The sequence below is a fragment of the Triticum urartu genome, chromosome 1A, assembly GCF_056163025.1.
Source record: "Triticum urartu cultivar PI428250 chromosome 1A, HENAU_Tu73, whole genome shotgun sequence".
Lineage (NCBI taxonomy): Eukaryota > Viridiplantae > Streptophyta > Magnoliopsida > Poales > Poaceae > Triticum > Triticum urartu.
In genome coordinates this window covers 368,566,215-368,587,209 of record NC_141873.1, presented here as the reverse complement: position 1 = coordinate 368,587,209, position 20,995 = coordinate 368,566,215, and the positions used below count along the sequence as shown (strand labels likewise).

At 48.7% G+C, this 20,995-nt stretch overlaps 3 protein-coding genes across 3 annotated transcripts; all 3 read left to right on the top strand.

Moving 5' to 3' along the window:
* Positions 1-3,393: 3,393 nt before the first annotated feature.
* Positions 3,394-7,902, top strand: LOC125528811 (MLO-like protein 9). Its single transcript, XM_048693248.2, has 15 exons — positions 3,394-3,663; positions 3,763-3,820; positions 3,958-4,145; positions 4,351-4,467; positions 4,609-4,669; positions 4,869-4,957; positions 5,582-5,656; positions 5,724-5,812; positions 5,892-5,941; positions 6,079-6,119; positions 6,193-6,366; positions 6,712-6,747; positions 6,835-6,902; positions 6,982-7,042; positions 7,186-7,902. Exons 1-15 carry the CDS (start codon positions 3,532-3,534, stop codon positions 7,627-7,629), a joined length of 1,683 nt encoding a protein of 560 aa, XP_048549205.2. The 5' UTR covers positions 3,394-3,531; the 3' UTR covers positions 7,630-7,902.
* Positions 7,903-15,720: 7,818 nt separating this feature from the next.
* On the top strand, positions 15,721-19,312 carry LOC147991269 (putative pentatricopeptide repeat-containing protein At3g25060, mitochondrial). The gene has a single exon (XM_087521565.1). It carries the CDS (start codon positions 15,827-15,829, stop codon positions 17,876-17,878), a length of 2,052 nt encoding a protein of 683 aa, XP_087377691.1. The 5' UTR covers positions 15,721-15,826; the 3' UTR covers positions 17,879-19,312.
* A 123-nt stretch (positions 19,313-19,435) lies between these two features.
* On the top strand, positions 19,436-20,622 carry LOC147991268 (putative E3 ubiquitin-protein ligase ATL45). The gene has a single exon (XM_087521571.1). The coding sequence runs from the start codon at positions 19,540-19,542 to the stop codon at positions 20,287-20,289; it is 750 nt and encodes a 249-aa protein (XP_087377697.1). The 5' UTR covers positions 19,436-19,539; the 3' UTR covers positions 20,290-20,622.
* Positions 20,623-20,995: the final 373 nt, after the last annotated feature.

Here is a 20,995-nt window from a genome sequence, read left to right as displayed (position 1 = left end):
CGTGACCACCTTTGGACGATCACTGTCGTCTGGACCTCTTCTTCACCACCGTCCTGTGCTACAGCCCTTCTTGGAACGAATGCAGAACAAAGTACGGGCTGTCTACGAGGCTATCACATGCACCCGAAGAAGCGACGTTGTTCAGCACCAGCAGCAGCAGCCGCGTCCCTCCATGCACCGACATCAACCACGTCCACGTCTAACACATCAATCGACAACGAGGCCACCCCGTCCTGACCAACCTGGAAGTTCAACATGGCTGCACCCGCAGCACTATGGTCCCACGTCAAGCTTCGTGTTTTCTTCATAGCCACAACAACACAGTCCCTCATCGAGCTTCTTGTTTGAGCCAGAGCAGTCGTCACAGCCAGCAGGTATGTGTCTTCATATTTATTGTTTTCAATATTAATTGAGGCGACCTCATTCTTCATGACTTAGCATTCCATTGTGCAGGAGCCTACGGATATCAGGCATCTATGTTGGCATCACATGCTATGTGGGGGAGTGATCAACATCCCAAGGAGAACATACATGCTCAGATGTCGCAGCACACCCGATGGATGAACATGTTTTTGACTCCTCCACCAGGCCCCACACAGGATACACAGCATGACCAGGGAGAGTCTGAGATTCCTCCTTGTAACATTAGGGCACCCAACAAGTTGGGATGGACGCTAGATCCGCCTCCCCGCCAGGTCAGACGTCGTCACTGATGCTTCTATCTATCAGTAGAGACATTACCATCTATTTCTGTATGAGACTTATGTCTATTCTATGTATGAGACAAATGACTATGTACTCATGTATGAGACATATGCCTACTCTATTTTAGTACTCTGTTTTCCGAACTACAACATCATATTTAGATAGAACACAATGCTCGTACAACAAGACAGTACAAACAACTAGATAGAACTACATCTAAATTAAACAACTAGATAGAACATACAACATAAAAACTACATGAAGTCATCATCGTCATCCTCCATCGATGCAGAGCTCTTGCCCTTCGACGATGAAGAACTCTTGCCCTTCGACGATGAAGAACTCTTGCCCTTCGACGATGATGAACTCTTGCCCTTCGACGATGCAGAACTCTTGCCCTTCGACGATGAAGAACTCTTGCCCTTTGACGATGTAGAACCCGGAAGCGGCGGCATGAAGATGTCATCTTCATCCTCACTGTCGGCACTCCATAAATAAGTATATTTTGCTCCGAAATTTAGGTACCTACCACACTTTAGGTATCTTCCATGCAACCTCAGAAGTTCGATGCGTATCTCCTCAAAGGTCCTGGAAGGCCACCCACTCTGACTTAATGCGTGAGCCAGCTCATTCAGCAGGGTGTCACTACTGATGAGTTCTTCCCACGGAACTAATCTGTTGTCAACCCTGAAATCAGTGGCTAAACGCAACAGACATTCGGACATACGACTGTGAAAACTACGATCAAAAGGATATCCGGACATCTTGGCGAGACTACGAGACTACGCTAGAATGCTTACCAATGTTGGTGACGAGGGGGTTTTATAGGTTGAGAACACAAAGGAAGGCGGGAACTCGGTAGCGGGAACATATGGCGAGAGATAATGGCGGGAACTAAAGAGTGGAAAAATATGGCGGGAACTAAAGAGCGGGAACATATGGCGGGAATTAGAGAGCGGGAAAATATGGCGGGAACGAGCAAAGCGGGGAAATATGGCGGGAACGAGCAAAACGGGAAACTATGGCGGGAGGTTGACAGCGGGAAAATTTGGCGGGAAATGGTGGCCCGTGATATACATGGGGATCGTACGGGGAAAAATGGTGGCATGCACCAGTCGGCCTGCGGCTGGCCAATTAGAGCCTGTCGGCCTACAGCGGGCCGATTAGTCCAGTCGGCACACAGCTGGCCGACAGGAACTGGACTCATGGCCGACAGGCTATTCGGCCGCCAGCCAGCCGATAGGGGATCACTCGGCCTGCTGCGGGCTGACTAGGCCCAGTCGGCCTGCAGCGGGCCGACGGTGTATTATTTTTGAAAATTATTTTTTGGGCGTAATATTTATGCAAATTAATAATAAAAATGTATTATTTAAAAAAAATAGCCTCTCCTAAAGCGGCTCCCCCGACCATCTCCTCCATCGACGACCGTTGCCTCTCTGACTCATCCCCAACTCGGACATTGATTCCCGACCATCTCCTCCATCGACGATCGCTGCCTCTCTGTCTCTGACCTTGCCGGATTCCTACATGCAAGGGAGTTTGGATATGGGTTTTTGTGTGACAGTGAGCATTTGGATCAAGAATTCATGGAGGCTCTCGGCCATGTGATGTATACAATATTGATGACGCGTGCTCTTAGTAAAATAGAGTTCATCTGAAGTTTTAGGGAAGGGGAAGAAGGGAGGATATTGTTTCCAGAGTGCACGGTGTAATTTGGAGTTTGTACGAAGGTAGTTCGTCAGTCCGTAAAAAACTGTTATTATGTGTATGGTTTCACCTAAACATAAGCATACATCGGGCCGGGTTTGCAAAAGCTAGGCCTAAAGCCCAAAAGTAGCTATTTTTTCAAACCCGAGCCCGACCCAAAATGCAACCCGAAGCCCAAAAGCCCAACCCAAACATTGTATTTTAGCCTATATATATGCAAGCCCGGCCCAGAAATGAGGAAAATAGAAGCCCGAGCCCGACATGAATTCTATTCCAAGCTGTAAAATGAAGCTAAGCCTGGCCCAAAAGGCAAGCCCGACTTGTCCTTCGGCCGGATCGCTGGACTAGTCCATGATCAGATTTAACCTTGTATTACTCCTTCTGTATTTTAGTGATCTAAATGCTCTTATATTCCTTTACAAAAGAAGTATATTTTTTAAAGCTAAAAAAACCTTCTATTATTATTTTCACTCGCACCAACCGTTTCACTTTCTTTCGATGACCGGGAGTTGTAAAAGGTCTAGGGGCAGGTACGCAAAAATAGTCAGAGCATGGTTAATAATACAACCAACGGTGGATTATAAGAAGTTGCCATATCATCTACAACCAACCTCTTAACCGACATATATAATATTAAGTTTTAAACTTGTTTATCAATAGTTGGTCCACTTTACATTCTCACAAAGCGTTTTGGGTCTCGTGTTGCAGCTGACTATTAATCAAGACTCCGCTCCACTTCTCTCTCCTCTTCTTTCTTCTTCAACTAAACAAAGATATATTATTCTATTTCTTATAGCCTGCTTATATCACTTATTGTACTTGCTCAGGGCCCCGCCAAATCCGTGTTATGCAGGACAGAGAGATACATGTGCCCGCCCTTTTCCTCTCTGGAAGCCCTCGCTTTCTGACCGAGGTCGTCGTTTGAACTTTGTCCCTTCGTTCAATAAAAAAGAAACGCAGCTTGTCTTGTGGCGAAGTTATATCAGAGCAGCGGCCGGTGCCCCGTCTGCTCCGTTCAGACCTCAGAGTAACACACTTCACTGTGAGGGTTTAGGTACAGCCATTAACGCAGCTGCAAGCACAGGCCCCGGAGCCGGAGGGCGGAGGAGCAGATCGGGCATGGGCGGCGGCGAAGGCGGGGAGGGGGCGCGGGCGCTGGACCAGACGCCGACGTGGGCCGTGGTCGCCGTCTGCGCCGTCATCGTCGCCGTCTCCATCCTCCTCGAGGGCATCCTCCACCACCTCGGCCAGGTACACCCCAAGCCCCCTTCCCTCCGTTTCCCGTCTCTCTGAACCCGCCTAACACATCCCCACTCACCATTCTTGGGCGCGGTGGTGCCTTGCCTGCAGTGGTTCAGCAAGAGGAAGAAGAAGGCGCTGTTCGACGCTCTGGAGAAGGTTAAATCCGGTACATTTTGCGACGCGCCCGTCCCCACCCCCAAAATTTTCGCCTGTTTCCTTCCGCGCGTAATCTGCGGCGCGTGCACCGATCGTCCGTGTGAAGAGGAAATTTGATGGGCGTTGATGCTTACTTGCCATGTGCAGAGCTCATGACTCTGGGCTTCATCTCGCTGCTGCTGACTGTCACGGCGAGGTACATATCGCGCATCTGCATCCCGGCGGGGACCGCCGACACCATGCTGCCCTGCAAGCTCTCCAGGAGCTCGGAGCACGGAGAGGGCCACGGCCGACGGCACCTGTCTGAAGAGCCGGCCTACTTCTCATGCCCCAAAGTGAGTTGACTACTGTCAACTGCGTGGTTTACATTGTGCTGTAGCAAGGTGTGTCACATTGATTTGGGTACCAGTGATTGGGGGTCAGGGTATCGAGATTGATATTTTATTGTATTTTATTTCATCTGTTCCTATTATCTTCAGAAATGGTCTGGTCATTCCAAAATTGTTTGTTTTTATTCTCGGAATCCCAATGCCATTTCAGGGTATGGTGTCACTCGTTTCAACCGATGGGCTACACCAGCTACATATCTTCGTGTTCTTCCTGGCCGTCTTCCATGTAACGTTCAGTGCTATTACAATGTCCCTGGGCAGAGCAAAGGTAAGGTCTATTCCTCGGGCAACGTACAAGTGCCTGTTCTGAATTTCCAAAAGTTTTTAACAAGGATTTCAAATATCGAGACGAGGGAGTACTACTTAGTGTACGTACAAGCTTGAAATAACTCTGAAATTTTCTGCGCAGACGCGGATATGGAAGGAGTGGGAAAAGGATACTTCCTCCATCACCTATGAATTTTCAGCCGGTAGTGTCTCAATTGATTAGATATTGGTTCATATGCTTTAACTGAATGTGTAAGCAGCGTAACATGCAATATTCAGTTTGTCTCTTGTTATGCTAGAAGTAGAATCAAGCGGATACCTTCTTAATCAGCTTATTTGCAATCTCTTGTTAGGCATTTTTTTTAAACTGCTGGTACCCATTGGTCATATTTTACTTTTCAGATCCATCGAAATTCCGGCTCACTCACCAGACTTCTTTTGTGAGGCAGCACGCAAGCTGTTGGAGCAAAAGCACGATTATGCTCTATGTCGTAAGTTCTCTCATGGCTCCTCCCAACGACGGTTATGAAGTAGCATACCATATCAAATTTTCAGAGTAAATTGCACATTTAAGTTCCCAGATTAATAAACGACGTCAAGCATAATTATTCCTTACTATCTATTCCCTCCGTCCCAGAATAAGTGTCGCTGATTTAATATAAAGTTATTACTAAATCAGCGACACTTATTCTGGGACGGAGGGAGTATATTTCTACTGGATATCAAATATCAGTTAGGGCTTACCATTCTACATTTCTACTGAATATCAAATATCAATTAGTACTTCTTGCAGATAACTAAATTAGTATTTACCATTCTACATTTCTCCTGAATATTAAATATCGAAGGCTTATACTGAATTTTTCCAACCGGGGGAACTCCAGTTCCAAAATCTTTATACTCATTGCTGAGCTATTCCGAGTAGAAACTACTGAACAGAAACCCTATGGTTTTCCAAGATCATATAGCGTTTTTTTATAATAGAACCATAGGCTACATCAAACAGGTGTTAAACTGTTCTAAATAAAGTTTAAAGCATCGTCGTGATTTTTTCCTGCATAATGTATCTAGAAATGCTTTAGCTCAGGAGCTTCTTATGCTTTGACTTTATACAGGTGAGCTTCTTTAGGCAGTTTTTCAGATCTGTTCGGAGGACAGACTACCTGACTTTGCGGCACGGATTCATTGCTGTGAGTAGCTTCATATTTCCAGTAATTTTCTGGTTTTAGTTTACACTGATGATTTATTTCTGTATAGGCTCATTTATCCCCAGGGACTAGGTTCAACTTCCAAAAGTACATCAAGAGATCTTTGCAGGATGATTTCAAGACAGTTGTTGGCATTAGGTAAGGAAGCCTATGAATCATCCTTGTTTTATCCTCCTAATAAATTAATGACTCATTTGTATCATCATTGTTTTACTAGTCCACCTCTATGGGCTTCTGCTCTGGCTGTCATGCTCTTCAATGTTCATGGTGAGTTACAATCCTATATTTCCTTTGTTGGATTTCCTGTGCAATTTAGCACGATATAATTTCCAGTGCACAAGGATCTGTGGGGAGCTTTCTGTGAAAATATGTTATTTTTTAAATTCGGAATATTCATTCTTCAGGATGGCATAACTTGTTCTGGTTCTCCACAATTCCCCTTATAGTAAGTTCTTACTAACTGTAGCATGTTTTATATTCATGTTGCTGAGTTCCTAACCATGCTTTTGGATATCTAGGTGATTTTAGCTGTTGGAACAAAGCTGCAGGCTATTATTGCAAGGATGGCTGTTGAAATTACAGAAAAACACACAGTTATTCAAGGAATGCCAGTGGTGAAACTCAGTGATGAACATTTCTGGTTCGGAAAGCCTCATATGGTTCTTCACCTTATCCATTTTGCATTATTCCAGGTCAGTTAACGGACTAGAAAGGACCCTTATCGACCAGACTGAATTATTTTGAGAAGACAGATCTGCATTTAGACCTGAATTGGGCCCATTAGTCATGTAGTAATGGTTCCCCTGCTGAATAGTTTCTTGTCTTTTTTTTTTTGCGAATCGAATAGTTTCTTGTCAACTGTGGTAAAATGAACTTGAACTCACATGGTTGCCAGGGAAAGAAAACAGTTGTAACTAGAGCATACTTGTTTCATTGTCATATAATGATTCAATCCCTAGCCTTCCGCATGTACTTTGGGATCGAATTTGAAAGACAAATCTGTCAAAACTTCTAATAGCTGTTCTTCGTTCTTGCAGAATGCATTTGAGATTACTTATTTCTTTTGGATTTGGGTAAGACTACTATTGACATTTGGAATCATTTTTTATGGTACTACTCTGTCAGTACTCTTTTGATTATAACTGTTAACTCTCGTGCAGTATGAATTCGGCTTGAGGTCCTGTTTCCATGACAACTTTGAGTTTATCATTGCAAGGATCTGCCTTGGGTGAGTATCAATACTGTATCTTCAAACTGATTTATTCCTCAATCATACTAACAGTGTCTGCTCCTACTCATATGTGTAGGGGTGTCGTCCAATTTGTGTGCAGCTATATCACGCTTCCGCTCCATGCCCTTGTATCTCAGGTATCTATACAGTATAGACACTGCTCACCAATGTTCAGTAACTATCCAACTTCAGTTTGTACTGACACTTACTTCAATAATCAAACTGTGAAAGCAATTTATCTGTAAATGTGACGACTAACGGAGAAACTATTGTTCTCCAGATGGGATCTTCGATGAAGCGAACCATCTTCGACGAGCAGACGTCGAAGGCCCTGAAGAAGTGGCACAAGACGGTGAAGAAGAAGCAGCAGCAGCAACAGCAGCAGAAGGGATCATCGCATGCCTCCTCAGAGACGCCAACCACGGACACGCCCGAGGCAGGCCGGCTTAGCCAGTGCCAGTTCGTCGCCGAGGCGGTGCCGGTGGCGAACCGGCACCTCCACCGCTACAAGACCATAGCGCACGTCGGCGCCACCAGGGCGCTCTCTGACTCGGACTGCTCAGACACCGATGCCGAGGCGCAGACGAGGTACCTGATCCCGCCCACGAAGCAGAGGAGCCTGGACTCAGAGGTCCGTGTGGACGTGGACGCCGCGACGCCGGATCTCCGTGATAGTTTCTCCTTTCAGAGGCCGCCGCCTGCTCAGAATGCGATGGAGAAATGACCAAACGGGCGTAGGTCGTGCTTAGTATACTAATCAGTACTACTGACTTGTGTTAGATTAGAGGATGGGCAGACCGTCGAGGTGGGTAGGCAACTTTACCGTGCCATTTGGGGTGCATGAGAAGTCACAGGAATTTCGCTGGAGTTTTAGGGTAAACAGTTTATTTCCACGTCGCGGATAGAGAATCCTTGTGGTGCATTGCGTGATGGATGATCTTACTTTTCCTAAGGTTAATGATGAATTGTGGTGAGAGTGCCGTGATGTTTCGCCCAAGCACCCTCACAACGTGTTCATGTGTTCATCCTAGCTGAATCCACGCCCCTGTCTGTTGCCCGTGCCTGCAAACTTGCCTAGTGTTAGAGAAACTTAAACAGCTCCCCTAAGAATTAAGGGATGACCGTATAATTTAGAAAGTTCTCGTAAAAGTAGTTTTTTTTTGTTAGAAATAGGGGAGCTGCTAGAGTTGCTCTTAGGTTGCCCTTTCTTGAAGGAAGTGTAGGGTCCAGTGTGCTCGTGGAATAGAGTTATACTCTCGTCCTGACATGAGCCACCTTAGTTGATGCCAAACCTATAAAATTTGGGCCTTATGGAGAAGGGCAATCATGAAAGCTCAACAACCTCCTTGCCTATGTGATGTGGGGAGCTTTGAAGGCCAATGAACAAGCCATAAATTAAATTCACAATGCGCATTACGAGTTAAAAAATGCATTTTCAAACCCTTTCACATGCTAATCCAATCCCATGGTAACTAGCCTTCAAGTCTGTCTTAGAGAACCAAGAAGTTCATCCAAGAGTTCAACAATAATCAGCAAAGGACATTCTCCCCTTCATTGTCAAAGCATCAAAGAAGCTGGCCGATCTATGCTCGACACATGGGATTGCCTGCTCTTCACGAATTGGATGAGGGAAAAGGGTCAAAGAAGCAAAAAGATAGGTAGAGAATCTTAACCGACAAAGCGCAAATCCAACAACAAACACCAAGTATGCGCAAGCATTTGAAACCGAACTCGACGCTCTTGCGACTGTTTTCCACACCGCACAGTCGATCTGGATTCTCACAAACACAAGGGAAAACAAGAACAAGGTGAAAGGTTCTTCCCTACAAAAGTAGAGGTCTCGTAGCGGCTCCACAAAGGGAGGACTCAGATAAATCTACATGAGAGGTGGGATTGGTCATCTCCATGAGGAGGCATCTCCATAAGGGAGGAGGTGTAAGCTAAGCTCTTGAGCTCTTAGTCTATTGTTAGCTAACCCTAGAAAATGGGAGGGTGAGGGGTTACTTATATATAGCCTCCACCACGAAGGAGGGAGTTGGTGGCCTTAGAGAGCAATATATGGGCCTTTGACCCGTTTTCTGACCGCAAGCAAACCAGACCCTAGGGTCTCCAAAACCTTCATGGAATACCTGAAGGTGAAGTCTGGATGCTCAAGGTTTAACTCTGGGACGTTGAGAACCTTTCTGGGTAGGTCGGAGGGGAGCCCAGATGCTCTGGTTCTGGTTCTGGGGCTGGACCATGCTTGTTCCTTCTTTGGAGCTTCACTTCTTCCGCACTGTCAAGCTTCTCTGTTACATGGTGTAGCGGTTCCCTTATGCATGTCCTCCTTGGCTCGCCACACTCTTTGCTCAAACCTAAATGCGCACAAGGTAGGAGTGCCAAGTAGTATACCATTCTCGAGAATAGTAGGTAGACACACACAAGGGAGACGAATCATTGTTGTAAGCCATGTGCGTATGACAGTTGGCATGAAGCACTTTTTACAAGGTACGACTCGACCTCAAATTTGAAATTTCATCACCATGGAGCATGACAAATTGACCTAGTTGGACTTGTCATGCACCTCCTAACACCTGATGTGGCCACTCTCCAATGTTGATTCTTCATCCATGATGCATATCGTGCTAACAATAAGAATGAAACAACACACAAATTAAAAGTGTAGCCAATTCATTGCCATTAACTAGGAATTCACATTAGTGGGATTTATTCAAGTTTGTTGTGCAAGATCTTGGCACTTGTAAATGTGAGGCTCAAACACTCCTATGGAGTTTGACAAGTAGAAGTTGGGACCTACGCTTGCACTAATAAAAGCAATCAGCGTGTGTGCATGAATGCATGATAGATAAACACATCATCCATCATGATGCGTCCTTTCTCTTGCATGTCACTCTTAGCACAAAGCACATTCATCAAGCATATGATGAATGCATGCCATATGTGGGGTGCATAGGTAGGCTCCATGCATATTTTGTAAGGAGAAAAAGGTCATGCTTCACATGTGATAAGTCTAGCCCTCGTCGGTTGGTCTCTTCTCTTCCTTCTCAAAGGCAACTAGGGAGGAGAAAAAAATCTACTGACGACTCCTCGTCCTCGAGGGCCTTGTGCTCGCCAGTGGAGGAAGGGTCGCTAGAATCGTTGTCTGGCCATGTATAGCTGGAGTATAGGATTAGGCTTCGTAGCTAGGGTTTTGGCCGTCTGTAGCGCCGCTCCGGCGGTGACGTTGACGGCACCGCCGAATAATTTGCCTACAGATCCCTCTTCGACGCTTCGTCTCCAATGGAGTTCGTCCATGGTTATGGAAGGAAGAAGTGTCGGGCGAGGTCAACGCGGATATGGCTTGCACCAGGTAGCAAGATCTTTGATGGCATCAGTGACGACAACTCCTACTTGGGAGAATTTGGCAGTGAAGATTTCCCGTTTGCGTGGAATAAAGTATTGCCGACTCTGGCTGTGGATCGGGAGCGATAGCGATGTTGCACTATCAGCCCGCTCGAAAGGATGGGGACGGCTGGCTTCCCGGGGACCAACTTGTAATTTTCTTGTTTTGGGGGGTTGCCTTGTATTGTCGTTTGCTAGTTAATAGATCTGGGGGGTCTCTTCGCAAAGAAAAAAGAGAGAAAGGCACGGGGCGTTCCCATTTTCAAAGATATAACCGTTATTGCAATCAAAACATCAGAAAGAGCATATATTTTTCAATAGATTTGATACAAAAAGAGGAAAAGTTGGACAACAACCATTACATGGCATGTGCAAAGCATGGGTATGGTAACAATCAAGCCTAGAGAAAAGAGCAAGACTTCATCATGTTTGATGCAACACAAAGAGCATTTCATCAATATTCATGGAAAGGTGGTCTTCACAAGACAAATATAACACCCTACCATGGTTGCAAGCAATCTTATAGAAAGAACAACTATTCAATATTATTTTTGCAACACAAGTAGCATTATACACTTGCTCAAAATATGCAAAGGTAGCGTGGAAATATCATCACAACTTATGAAAATGTCACAAACCAAGAACTTGTCATCCGTGCCACTCTCAGAAATCAGATTGAACTTAATATGATAGGCATATGTGGCACAGAAAGATCTTAAAGATGTGATTTTGAAAATCTTAAGCATATCAATAGACCATCAAGCATGACATGCCATTTTTTGCGATGATAAAATGACATATGGAATTAGCAAAATATATCCTATTAAGCATTCCATCACATATAATCGACTCCACATACTCATCATAGATAAGAATTTAAGCGTCACCTATGTAAGTTACGATTAGCACTATATAAATGGCAATGGGATCATCAATATCATGCAAGCAAATCCAAACTTGCTCATTGGCCTTGACGAAGGTTCTACTAGAGATGCTCTATGTAGAGGACGACCGTTGGATTAGGATATCTGAAGGAAATATGCCCTAGAGGCAATATTAAAGTTTTTATTTTATATTTCATTATTTATGATAAAGGTTTATTATTCATGCTAGAATTGTATTGATCAGGGACTAAAATACATGTGTGTATACATAAACAAATACCGTGTGCCTAGTAAGCCTCTACTAGACTAGCTTGTTGATCAAAGATGGTTAAGGTTTCCTAACCATAGACATGTGTTCTCATCTGATAACAGGATCATATCATTAGGAAAATGATGTGATGGACAAGACCCATCCGTTAGCTTAGCATATGATTGTTCAGTCTATTGCTATTGCTTTCTTAATGTCAAGTACATAATCCTTCGACTATGAGATCATGCAACTCCAGGATACCGGAGGAATACCTTGTGTGCTATCAAACGTCACAACGTAACTGGGAGATCATAAAGACGCTCTAAAGGTATCTTCGAAGGTGTCTGTTGAGTTGGCATGGATCGATATTATGATTGGTCACTCCGGGTATCGGAGAGGTATCTCTGGGCCCTCTCGGTAATACACATCACAAGAAGCTTGCAAGGAAAGTGACTAAGGAGTTAGTTACGAGATGATGTATTACGGAAAGAGTAAAGAGACTTGACGGTAATGAGATTGAACTAGGTATGAAGATACCAACGATCAAATCTCGGCAAGTAACATACCGATAGACAAAGGGAATTATGTATGTTGTCATAAGGTTCGACCGATAAAGATCTTCATAGAATATGTAGGAACCAATATGGGCATCCAGGTTCGGCTATTGGTTATTGATTGGAGAGGTGTCTCGGTCATGTCTACATAGTTCTCGAACCCGTAGGCTCCGCACGCTTAACGTTCGTTGACGATATAGTGTTATATGAGTTATATGATTTGGTGACCGAATGTTGTTTGTAGTCCCGGATCAGATCACAGACATGAAGAGGAGCTCCGGAATGGTCCGGAGGTAAAGATTGATATATAGGACGATGCTATTTGGACACGAGAATAGTTTTGGAAAGTACCGGGTAGTCATCGGATCACCGGAATGGGTTCTGGGAAGCCCCGGGAGGCTATATGGTAATGGGCCAAAGAGGGATCACACCAGGTCACCAGCCCACAAGGGGCTGGTGCGCCCCTCTCCCTGGCCACGGGCCCTAGGGGAAGGAAAGGGGGAGGGTTGGCCCCTCCTACCTTTCCCTCCTCATGAGAGAAAGGAAGGGGGGGGGCGCCACCTCCCCCTGTCTTCCTCCCGCGCACAAACAAGGAAGGGGGCGGCTAGGGCAGGAACCCAAGGAGGATTCGGCCTCCTTGGGAGGGCCTCCTGGCTGCCTCCCCTCTCCCCCACCTATATATATGAGGGAGGGGGCGCCACACAACGACACGACAATCTGTTAGTCGTGTGCGGCGTCCCTCTCCATAGTTTCGTCCCTCAGTCATATTTTTGTAGTGCTTAGGTGAAGCCCTGCGGAGATAGCATCACCACCACCGTCATCACGTCATCGTGCTGCCGGAACTCATCCACTACTTCGACCGTCTTGCTGGATCAAGAAAGCGAGGACGTCACCGAGCTGAACGTGTGCTGAACACGGAGGTGTCGTACGTTCAGTACTTGGTTGGTTGGATCGCGAAGAAGTTCGACTACATCAACCGTGTTAATAAACGCTTCCCTTACGATCTATGAGGGTACGTAGGCACACTCTCCCCTCTCGTTGCAATGCATCTCCATGGATAGATCTTGCGTGTGCGTAGATTTTTTTGTTTTCCATGCTACATTTCCCAACAATATCATGAGCTGAAGGACCGCCCCTCGTCTGCCTGGGTTCCCCTATGGTGGCGCGGGTGTGGGGGCGCTCGGCGCAGTAGAGGAGCTATGGACGGCGGCGGCCACCGCTGCGGCTTCGGCTAAGCACGACACTCCAGAGGGCTTGGCGCTGCGGGCGCTCGGCGCCGGTGTGGCCTGGGCGGTCCCCAGATCGGCGGCTTGGATCTGGGGGTCCTTTCCTGATCTATGGCCCTCGGTTGGGCATCTAGGTTGGGGCTCAGCCAGTCTGGCGATGCATCGGCGGCGGTGGTCGGCCAGGAGGCGATGGCAGATCTGTCGTCGATCTATCCGGTGGCGAGTTTGGAGCGGCAAGGCTACCCGTGAAAGTCTGAGCCTCGACTACGATCATGACGGGCGATGGTGGCGTTACCTTATCGAAGGTGATACGCCTCCAATGTATCTATAATTTATAAAGTATTCATGCTGTTATATTATCATTTTTGGATATTTTATAATCATTTTGTAGCAACTTTATATCATTTTTGGGGCTAACCTATTGACCCAGTGCCTAGTACTAGTTGCTGTTTTGTGCTTGTTTTTTACATCGCAGGAAATCAATATCAAACGGAGTCCAAACACCGTGAAACCTTTTGATGTTTTTTATGGACCAGAACACTTCTAATGGGCCAGAGCAGCACCTGGGGGGTGCCCCGAGGGGGGCACAACCCACAAGGGCGCGCCTAGGGGCCCAGGTGTGCCCAGGTGGGTTGTTCCCACCTCGGTGGCCTCCCACACCCCCTCTTTACCCTATAAATTCCCAAATATTCTGAAAACCCTTGGGGTTAACCTAGATCAGAAGTTTCGTTGCCGCAGGCCTCTGTAGCCAACGAAAACCAATCGAGACCCCGTTCCGGCACTCCGCCTGAGGGGGGAATCATCACCGGTGGTCATCTTCATCATCCCGACGGCCACCATGATGAGGAGGGAGTAGTCCACCCTCGGGGCTGAGGGTTCGTACCAGCAACTATGTGTTTAATCTTTTTATCTCGTGTTCTTGAGATGTCACGATCTTGACATATCGCGGGCTTTGTTAATATAGTTGGATCATATGATGTTTTCCCCTCTCTATCTTGTTGTGAGGAGTTGAGTTTCCCCTTTGAGATTTCGTTTTATCAGATAGAATACTTTTATGGATTTGAGAGCACTTGATATATGTCTTGCATATGAATACTCGTGGTGACAATGGGGTATCGTATTGATTCACTTGATATATGTTTTAGCACTCAGCTCATGGATTCCTGAGATGACATTGGGGTAATCTATGCATAGGGATTGATGCACGTTCTTGTCTTTGTTTCTCCGGTAGAAATCTCGGGGCACTCTTTGAGGTTCTTTGTGTTCGATTGAGTATTATGAATCTGAAATTATTTGGTGTTATTTTAGTACGAACTCTTGGATAGATCGATCAGGAAGAATAGTTTTGAGGTGGTTTCGTACCCTACAAACGATTTCTTCTTATGTTCTCCGCCAGATAGGAACTCTGGAGTGGTTCTTCATCGCACTTTGATGGATGGTTATATGATCCAATTATGTTAGTATTGTTGAGAGATTGCACTAGCGAAAGTACGGACCCTAGGCCTCATTTTCAAGCATTGCAATACCGTTTGTGCTCCCTTTTATCAATTGCTACCTTGCTGTTTTTATTGTTCTTATTACAAAAATCAATATCTACTATCCATATTACACTTTTATCACCATCTCTTCACTGAAATAGTGCACGTATACAAATTGTCATTGTATTAGGTGTGTTGGGGATATAAGAGATATCTTGTATTTGATTGCAGGGATGTTTGAGAGAGACCATCTTCATCCTACATCTCACACGGATTGATAAACCTTAGGCCATTCATTTGAGGGAAAATTGCTACTGTCCTACAAAACTCCGCGCTTGGAGGCCCAATACGAGTCTACAAGAATAAAATTGTGTAGTAGACATCATAAGGCAACGTCATAACAATTCACGTCGCTCCTTTCAGCCTATTTCGGGGGAAATCCTAGATCTGTATTCCTGGATCGGACGATGGCAACGTCCGGCGCCACGCTCCTTGCTGGAGGCATCATTTTGGAGCAGGTACCGACTCGAATGGCCAGGTGGTGGAGCGGCATGGTTTCTACCGCGTCATCGACGGCGGGTCTCGGCGGTTGATGTGTGTTGATGGACGAGCACATGATTTTGGAGCATTTTGGCGTCATGGTGGCGCCAACAGCAGTTGGGCCTAGCAAGGTCGATGCGTCAGTACCTGCTGTGAAGATGGATCGGTGGAAGATGGTGGGAGCGGCCTCTGCAATGTGCGCAAGCGACGACCATTGAGAGTGTGCCGGACTGATGTGTGCCTCAGACACGGTAATGCGGTTTGGTTGGACCCTTCGGTTTTAAATGTTAGGCTTTGTTATAAAGTTTGGGTATGTGGCTCAGACAATCTGCATCTCTTTAACAAATTGATATGAGTAGCGACAGATGTTGTTGAGATGTGGTTTCAGACTTATTGATATATTACTTTGTGATTGTAAAATCTTGATGAATAATTAATAAAATGACTGTCCGCATTGCCATTTATGCAGAGTCCGGGATCATCCTCCATCTCGAAGAAAAAAAAAAAAAAGATATCACGAGCAGCGCGGTAGACTAGTTTTTCCGTTCAGTTTCCCTGAAGCTGTTTTCCTCCGGTTGCCACACTTCTGTTCCAGATGCTAATCTTCGATGCACCCCTTCTCCTTGCTCGACGACCCGCGCCGCCTCCGCCGGCTCCTCTCGTCCTGCGCGGCGCTCCGGACACTCACCCGCCTCCACGCCCTCCTGATCGTCTCCTCCTCCGCCTCCTCCCACCACATTCTTTCCTCCTGCCTCGCCACCGCTTACGCCCGCGCCGGCGACCTCGCCGCCGCCGAGTCCACGCTCGCCACCGCGCCCACGTCGCCCTCCTCCATCGCCGCGTGGAACGCCCTCCTCGCGGCGCATTCCCGCGGGGCCTCCCCGGACGAGGCGCTGCGCGTCTTCCGCGCTCTCCCGGCCGCCGTGCGCCCCGACAGCACCACCTTCACGCTCGCGCTCTCCGCGTGCGCGCGCCTCGGGGACCTCGCCGCCGGGGAGGTCGTCAGGGACCGCGCGTCCAAGGCAGGGTACATGAACGACATCTTCGTGTGCTCGTCGCTGCTAAACTTGTACGCAAAATGGGGCGCCATGGACGACGCCGTCAAGGTGCTCGACCGAATGCGGAAGAGGGACCGCGTCACCTGGAGCACCATGGTTACCGGATTCGTGAACGCGGGGCAGCCGGTTCAGGCGATCGAGATGTATATGAGGATGAGGGAGGACGGTCTGGAGGGAGACGAGGTGGTTATTGTCGGGGTTATGCAGGCTTGTGCAGCAACAGGGCATGTCCGGATGGGGGCCTCGGTTCATGGGTACTTGTTGCGGCATGCTATGCGGATGGACGTTGTCATCTCGACAAGCCTTGTGGACATGTATGCGAAGAATGGACTGTTTGATCAGGCGCGCCGGGTGTTTGAGCTGATGCCGCACAGGAATGATGTGTCGTGGAGCGCACTGATCTCACAGCTTGCTCAGTATGGGAATGCGGATGAGGCACTTGGCTTGTTCAGACAGATGCAGGTATCTGGTTTTCAGCCCAATTCAGGGCCAGTTGTTGGTGCACTATTAGCTTGTTCGGATCTTGGACTCTTGAAGCTAGGGAAGTCAATACATGGTTTCATCTTGAGGAGCCTTGAGCTCGATCGCATGGTAGGTACAGCAGTCATTGATATGTACTCAAAATGCGGCTCCCTCGCAAGCGCCCAATTGCTTTTCGATAAGGTTGTCACGAGAGACTTGATTTCATGGAATGTGATGATTGCATGCTGCGGTGCTCATGGACGAGGCCGTGATGCCCTCTCCTTGTTCCAAGAAATGAAGAAAAACGAAGTAAGACCCGATCACGCTACATTTGCTTCCCTTTTGTCGGCTCTCAGCCACTCCGGTCTTGTAGAAGAAGGGAAATTCTGGTTCGATTGCATGGTTAATGAGTATGGAATTGAACCTGCCGAGAAACACTTGGTGTGTATAGTGGATCTCTTAGCTCGTTCTGGTCTTGTTGAAGAGGCCAGTGACCTGCTGGCATCAATGCACACCAAACCAACCATCTCAATTTTGGTAGCTCTACTTTCAGGCTGTCTGAATAACAAGAAGCTGGAACTTGGAGAGAGCACAGCAGAGAAGATCCTTGAATTGCAACCTGGGGATATTGGCGTCCTTGCCTTGGTCTCAAATCTTTATGCCGCTGCCAAGAACTGGGACAATGTCAGGGAAGTGCGCAAGCTAATGAAGGACCATGGCAGCAAGAAGGTGCCGGGGTGTAGCTCGATAGAGATACGCGGAGCACTGCATACATTCGTCATGGAAGATCAGAGCCATCCTCAGCATAGACAGATTCTGCAGATGATCTCGAAGCTCGACTCCGAGATGAGGAAGATAGGCTACGTCCCGAAGACGGAGTTTGTGTACCATGACCTCGAGGAAGGCGTCAAGGAGCAGCTTCTCAGCCGCCACAGCGAGAGGCTGGCCATCGCCTTTGGGTTGCTGAACACCAGCCCAGGGACGAGGCTCGTGGTCATAAAGAACCTCAGGGTCTGCGGCGACTGCCATGACGCCATCAAGTACATGTCGAAGATCGCCGACAGGGAAATCGTGGTGCGAGACGCCAAACGCTTCCACCATTTCAAGGACGGAGCCTGCTCCTGCGGCGATTACTGGTGAATGGTGTCTCGCGACACAACCTGTCCGTTGTCCACCAGCTCCGTCTTTGCTTGGTCTCAAATCTGTATGCCGCTGCCATGAACTAGGACAAGGTCGTGCGGAAGCTAATGAAGCCTGGGTGTAGCTCGATAGAGATACGCGGAGTCTACTGACTGACGTGAACCAGCATATAGGTGAGTGCCAGTTCCAGTTGTCCTGTGCAACTGCAAACACAGTGATTATGAAACCGGGATGGGATGGTTACGTTTCAGAAATTTGAACGAAGGCTCTAGATCTTTTTCATGCTTCTCGGAGGTTTGATACCATAGGGAGGACAAGCAGAATAACTGTGCAAACGTTTCTCATCAGTCATCGTCTGCTGAAATAAGTGTTACTACCCGAGTGCAGTTCCACAAGTCCACACATGCACTGCGTCTGCGTCGTCACCCCTGTTGAAATCGTCGCCAGAGTCGTAGGCGACCGTACCTCTGAATACATGACGCAGCGGTCGGTCGCCGAGGTCGTCGAGGTTTACGGCACCACGACTCTACCACCACCAACGCCAGTACCGATCGCGACGTCAACACCGGCCGTGCTCGGCGCGCCATCCCGAGCCTTCGACGCACCGTCGTCGGTCTACGCACCGGCCTCGCGATCGTTTCATTTTCCACCGCCCCGGACGGGAGGCGCGTCGCGTCGTGGTAGTGCCCCGTCGGCGAGCGTGGCCGTCGCCGTCCGAGCGGCCGCGGGCGTCTCTTGCCGTGGGGGCGGGGGAGGCGACTCGAAGCGTGGCAAAGTTTTGCTTTGCCTTGCCTTGCCTTGTCTTGCTTTTCTCCCGGGGCTCGTCTCGTGGACTCATCGTGATCGCCAGTAGTACGAATCTTGACGAGGGGAGGGGGTCCAGATAACGCTGGGCGGACTTTCGTGGCGTTCGTTCGAGCTGCTAGTGGTTGAGGAACGCTTGCTTCTGAAGGAGTAGGAGTGGCGGGTCGGACGGACCTGCCCCATGTGGGAGCATGGCGATGCCGCTCGCTGTTGGAGACTGCTAGGCCATAGCTATAGCGCCTCAACTATTGGCAGTTGGGCATCCGCTGCTCATGATTGGGATCGTTTTTCCGCTTGATCGTGGAGCTGGTTTGGCCCTCTTCGTTGACTTGCCGGTGAGTGGAAACTGGCCGGCGTCTGCACGACGCGGAATGTCGCGTCCGACTACAGCGAAACTTCTTTCTTTAGAAGATCAATCAGGGATCGCCTCCCCGGTTCCATTTCATTGCAGAACGAACACGCATCATCCATCTACCCTACTCCATCCACAGCGAAGGCGTTCTCTTTTCTTATATAAAGCTCCGGAGGAAATGTCTCTGAATCTGCACCCAAAGTAAATCTTAATCTCTCCCAAAAATAAAATGCAAAATCTGAATCTCTGATTATCTTGGCGCGTCCACGTGGGCCTTTTATTTTCCAGCCGGTCGACGATACCGGCCCCCAACCCGCGGGAAATCGCCACGGGAGCTTCGCTGCGACGCTTACCCGCCCGCCATTAACAATCGCAACCTGCCAACACCACCACACCCACCCCCCCCCCCCCCCCCCCCCCCCTTTCGCTTCTCTCGCGTCTCGCCACAACTTTAATTTTGCGGAAAAGCCCCCCTCCAACTACCGGCGCTGGACGAACGTGGGCGATGCTCCGGCCATCGCCGTATCCGTCGCGGCGTCTCCTCCAGAGCGGCGACCCCAGCCGCATCCCGGGCATCCCCCCGGCCGATCCGCCCGCCGGCGTCAGCTCGGATGTCGTCGTCATCCTCGCCGCCCTGCTCTGCGCGCTCATCTGCGTAGTCGGCCTCGCCGCCGTCGCGCGGTGCGCGCGCTCCCGCCGCAACGCCAACGCCCACGCCCACCCCTCCTCGCCGTCCGGCAGCCCGGCCCACGCCCTGGCGGCCTTCGGCGGGGGCGGCGGCGGGCATAACCATGGTACCACAACTACTACGACGACAGGCGCGTCCGGGGGCAGCGTGACGACCACCAGCAAGGGGCTCAAGAAGAAGGCGCTCAAGGCGCTGCCGAAGCTGGCGTACGCGGACGCGGTGGCCGCGGCGGCGGCGGCGAGGGGCGCCGTGGCGGGGGGCGAGGAGGAGGAGGGGCAGGACGGGATCCTCGCCGAGTGCGCCATCTGCCTGACGGAGTTCGGCGAGCGGGAGGAGGTGCGCGTGATGCCGCAGTGCGGCCACGGGTTCCACGTCGACTGCGTCGACACCTGGCTGCGCTCCAACTCTTCCTGCCCGTCCTGCCGCCGCCCCATCGTCCTCGACGACCCCGCGCCGCCCAAGCGGTGCCGCAAGTGCGAGGAGACCATCCTGGAGGCCGTCATCGCCTCCTCCTCGTCGTCGGCCGGCGGCAGCCGCGGCGGCGGCCGTGGGGGATTCTTGCCGTAGTAGCAGTAGAAGAGCCGTCATGTCCCCTGGCGGGTGGGTCCAGGTCGGTGTGGGTAGTTGAGCTGCTCCTTTCTGCTGCTGGCCCACGCTGCAGTACTACCGCAGTGAAGTTTTTCTTCTCAAGAAATGGAAAGGAGAATAATTAGAGCTGTGATGTGAACGTGACTCTTTTCTGCAACCTTTTTCGCCCTGCACTTGCGCTGCTGCTCCAGTACGTATGGATGTGGGGAACATGACATCAGATTTGTAAAGAGCGTGCGTGGTCTCGTGTAAAAATATACTATTTGTACTGCAATAGCTTGCTCAAAAGAGGCAAAGAAAAAACATTTTACATGTGGATCCGGCAAGCTAGAAATATGCAGCTCGTGTCTGAAAATCTGTTTGGTGTGGGCGATTTGGGTGGAAGTTGTGGAGTAATGGCAGTTATGAAATACCCCTTCCGTAAATTAATATAAGAGCGTTTAAACTAATACTTCTATAAAAATGTTTAGATCACTAAAATAATGATATAAACACTCTTATATTAGTTTGCAGAGGGAGTACTTCCAATATGGAGAAATATGTAGAAGTCGACAATGGCATGAAAATGTTTCATGTGTGGAGAGAGAAATCAATAATCCTAGACGTACGGGCCTGTTACAGGATTGTTACAGAACTTTTCTTAAATCTCTCTGCCCCCTGATTTCCCACCGGGTGGCCGGCCTCA

What these genes read in the sequence shown, in the direction of transcription:
- LOC147991268 (XM_087521571.1), top strand. Translation starts at nt 19,540, where the DNA reads ATGCTCCGGCCATCGCCGTATCCGTCGCGGCGTCTCCTCCAGAGCGGC.
- LOC147991269 (XM_087521565.1), top strand. Translation starts at nt 15,827, where the DNA reads ATGCACCCCTTCTCCTTGCTCGACGACCCGCGCCGCCTCCGCCGGCTC.
- LOC125528811 (XM_048693248.2), top strand. Translation starts at nt 3,532, where the DNA reads ATGGGCGGCGGCGAAGGCGGGGAGGGGGCGCGGGCGCTGGACCAGACG. An exon ending in CACCTATGAATTTTCAGCCG is followed by an intron (nt 4,670 to 4,868) that starts GTAGTGTCTCAA and finishes TTTACTTTTCAG; the next exon opens with ATCCATCGAAATTCCGGCTC. An exon ending in GCACGATTATGCTCTATGTC is followed by an intron (nt 4,958 to 5,581) that starts GTAAGTTCTCTC and finishes GACTTTATACAG; the next exon opens with GTGAGCTTCTTTAGGCAGTT.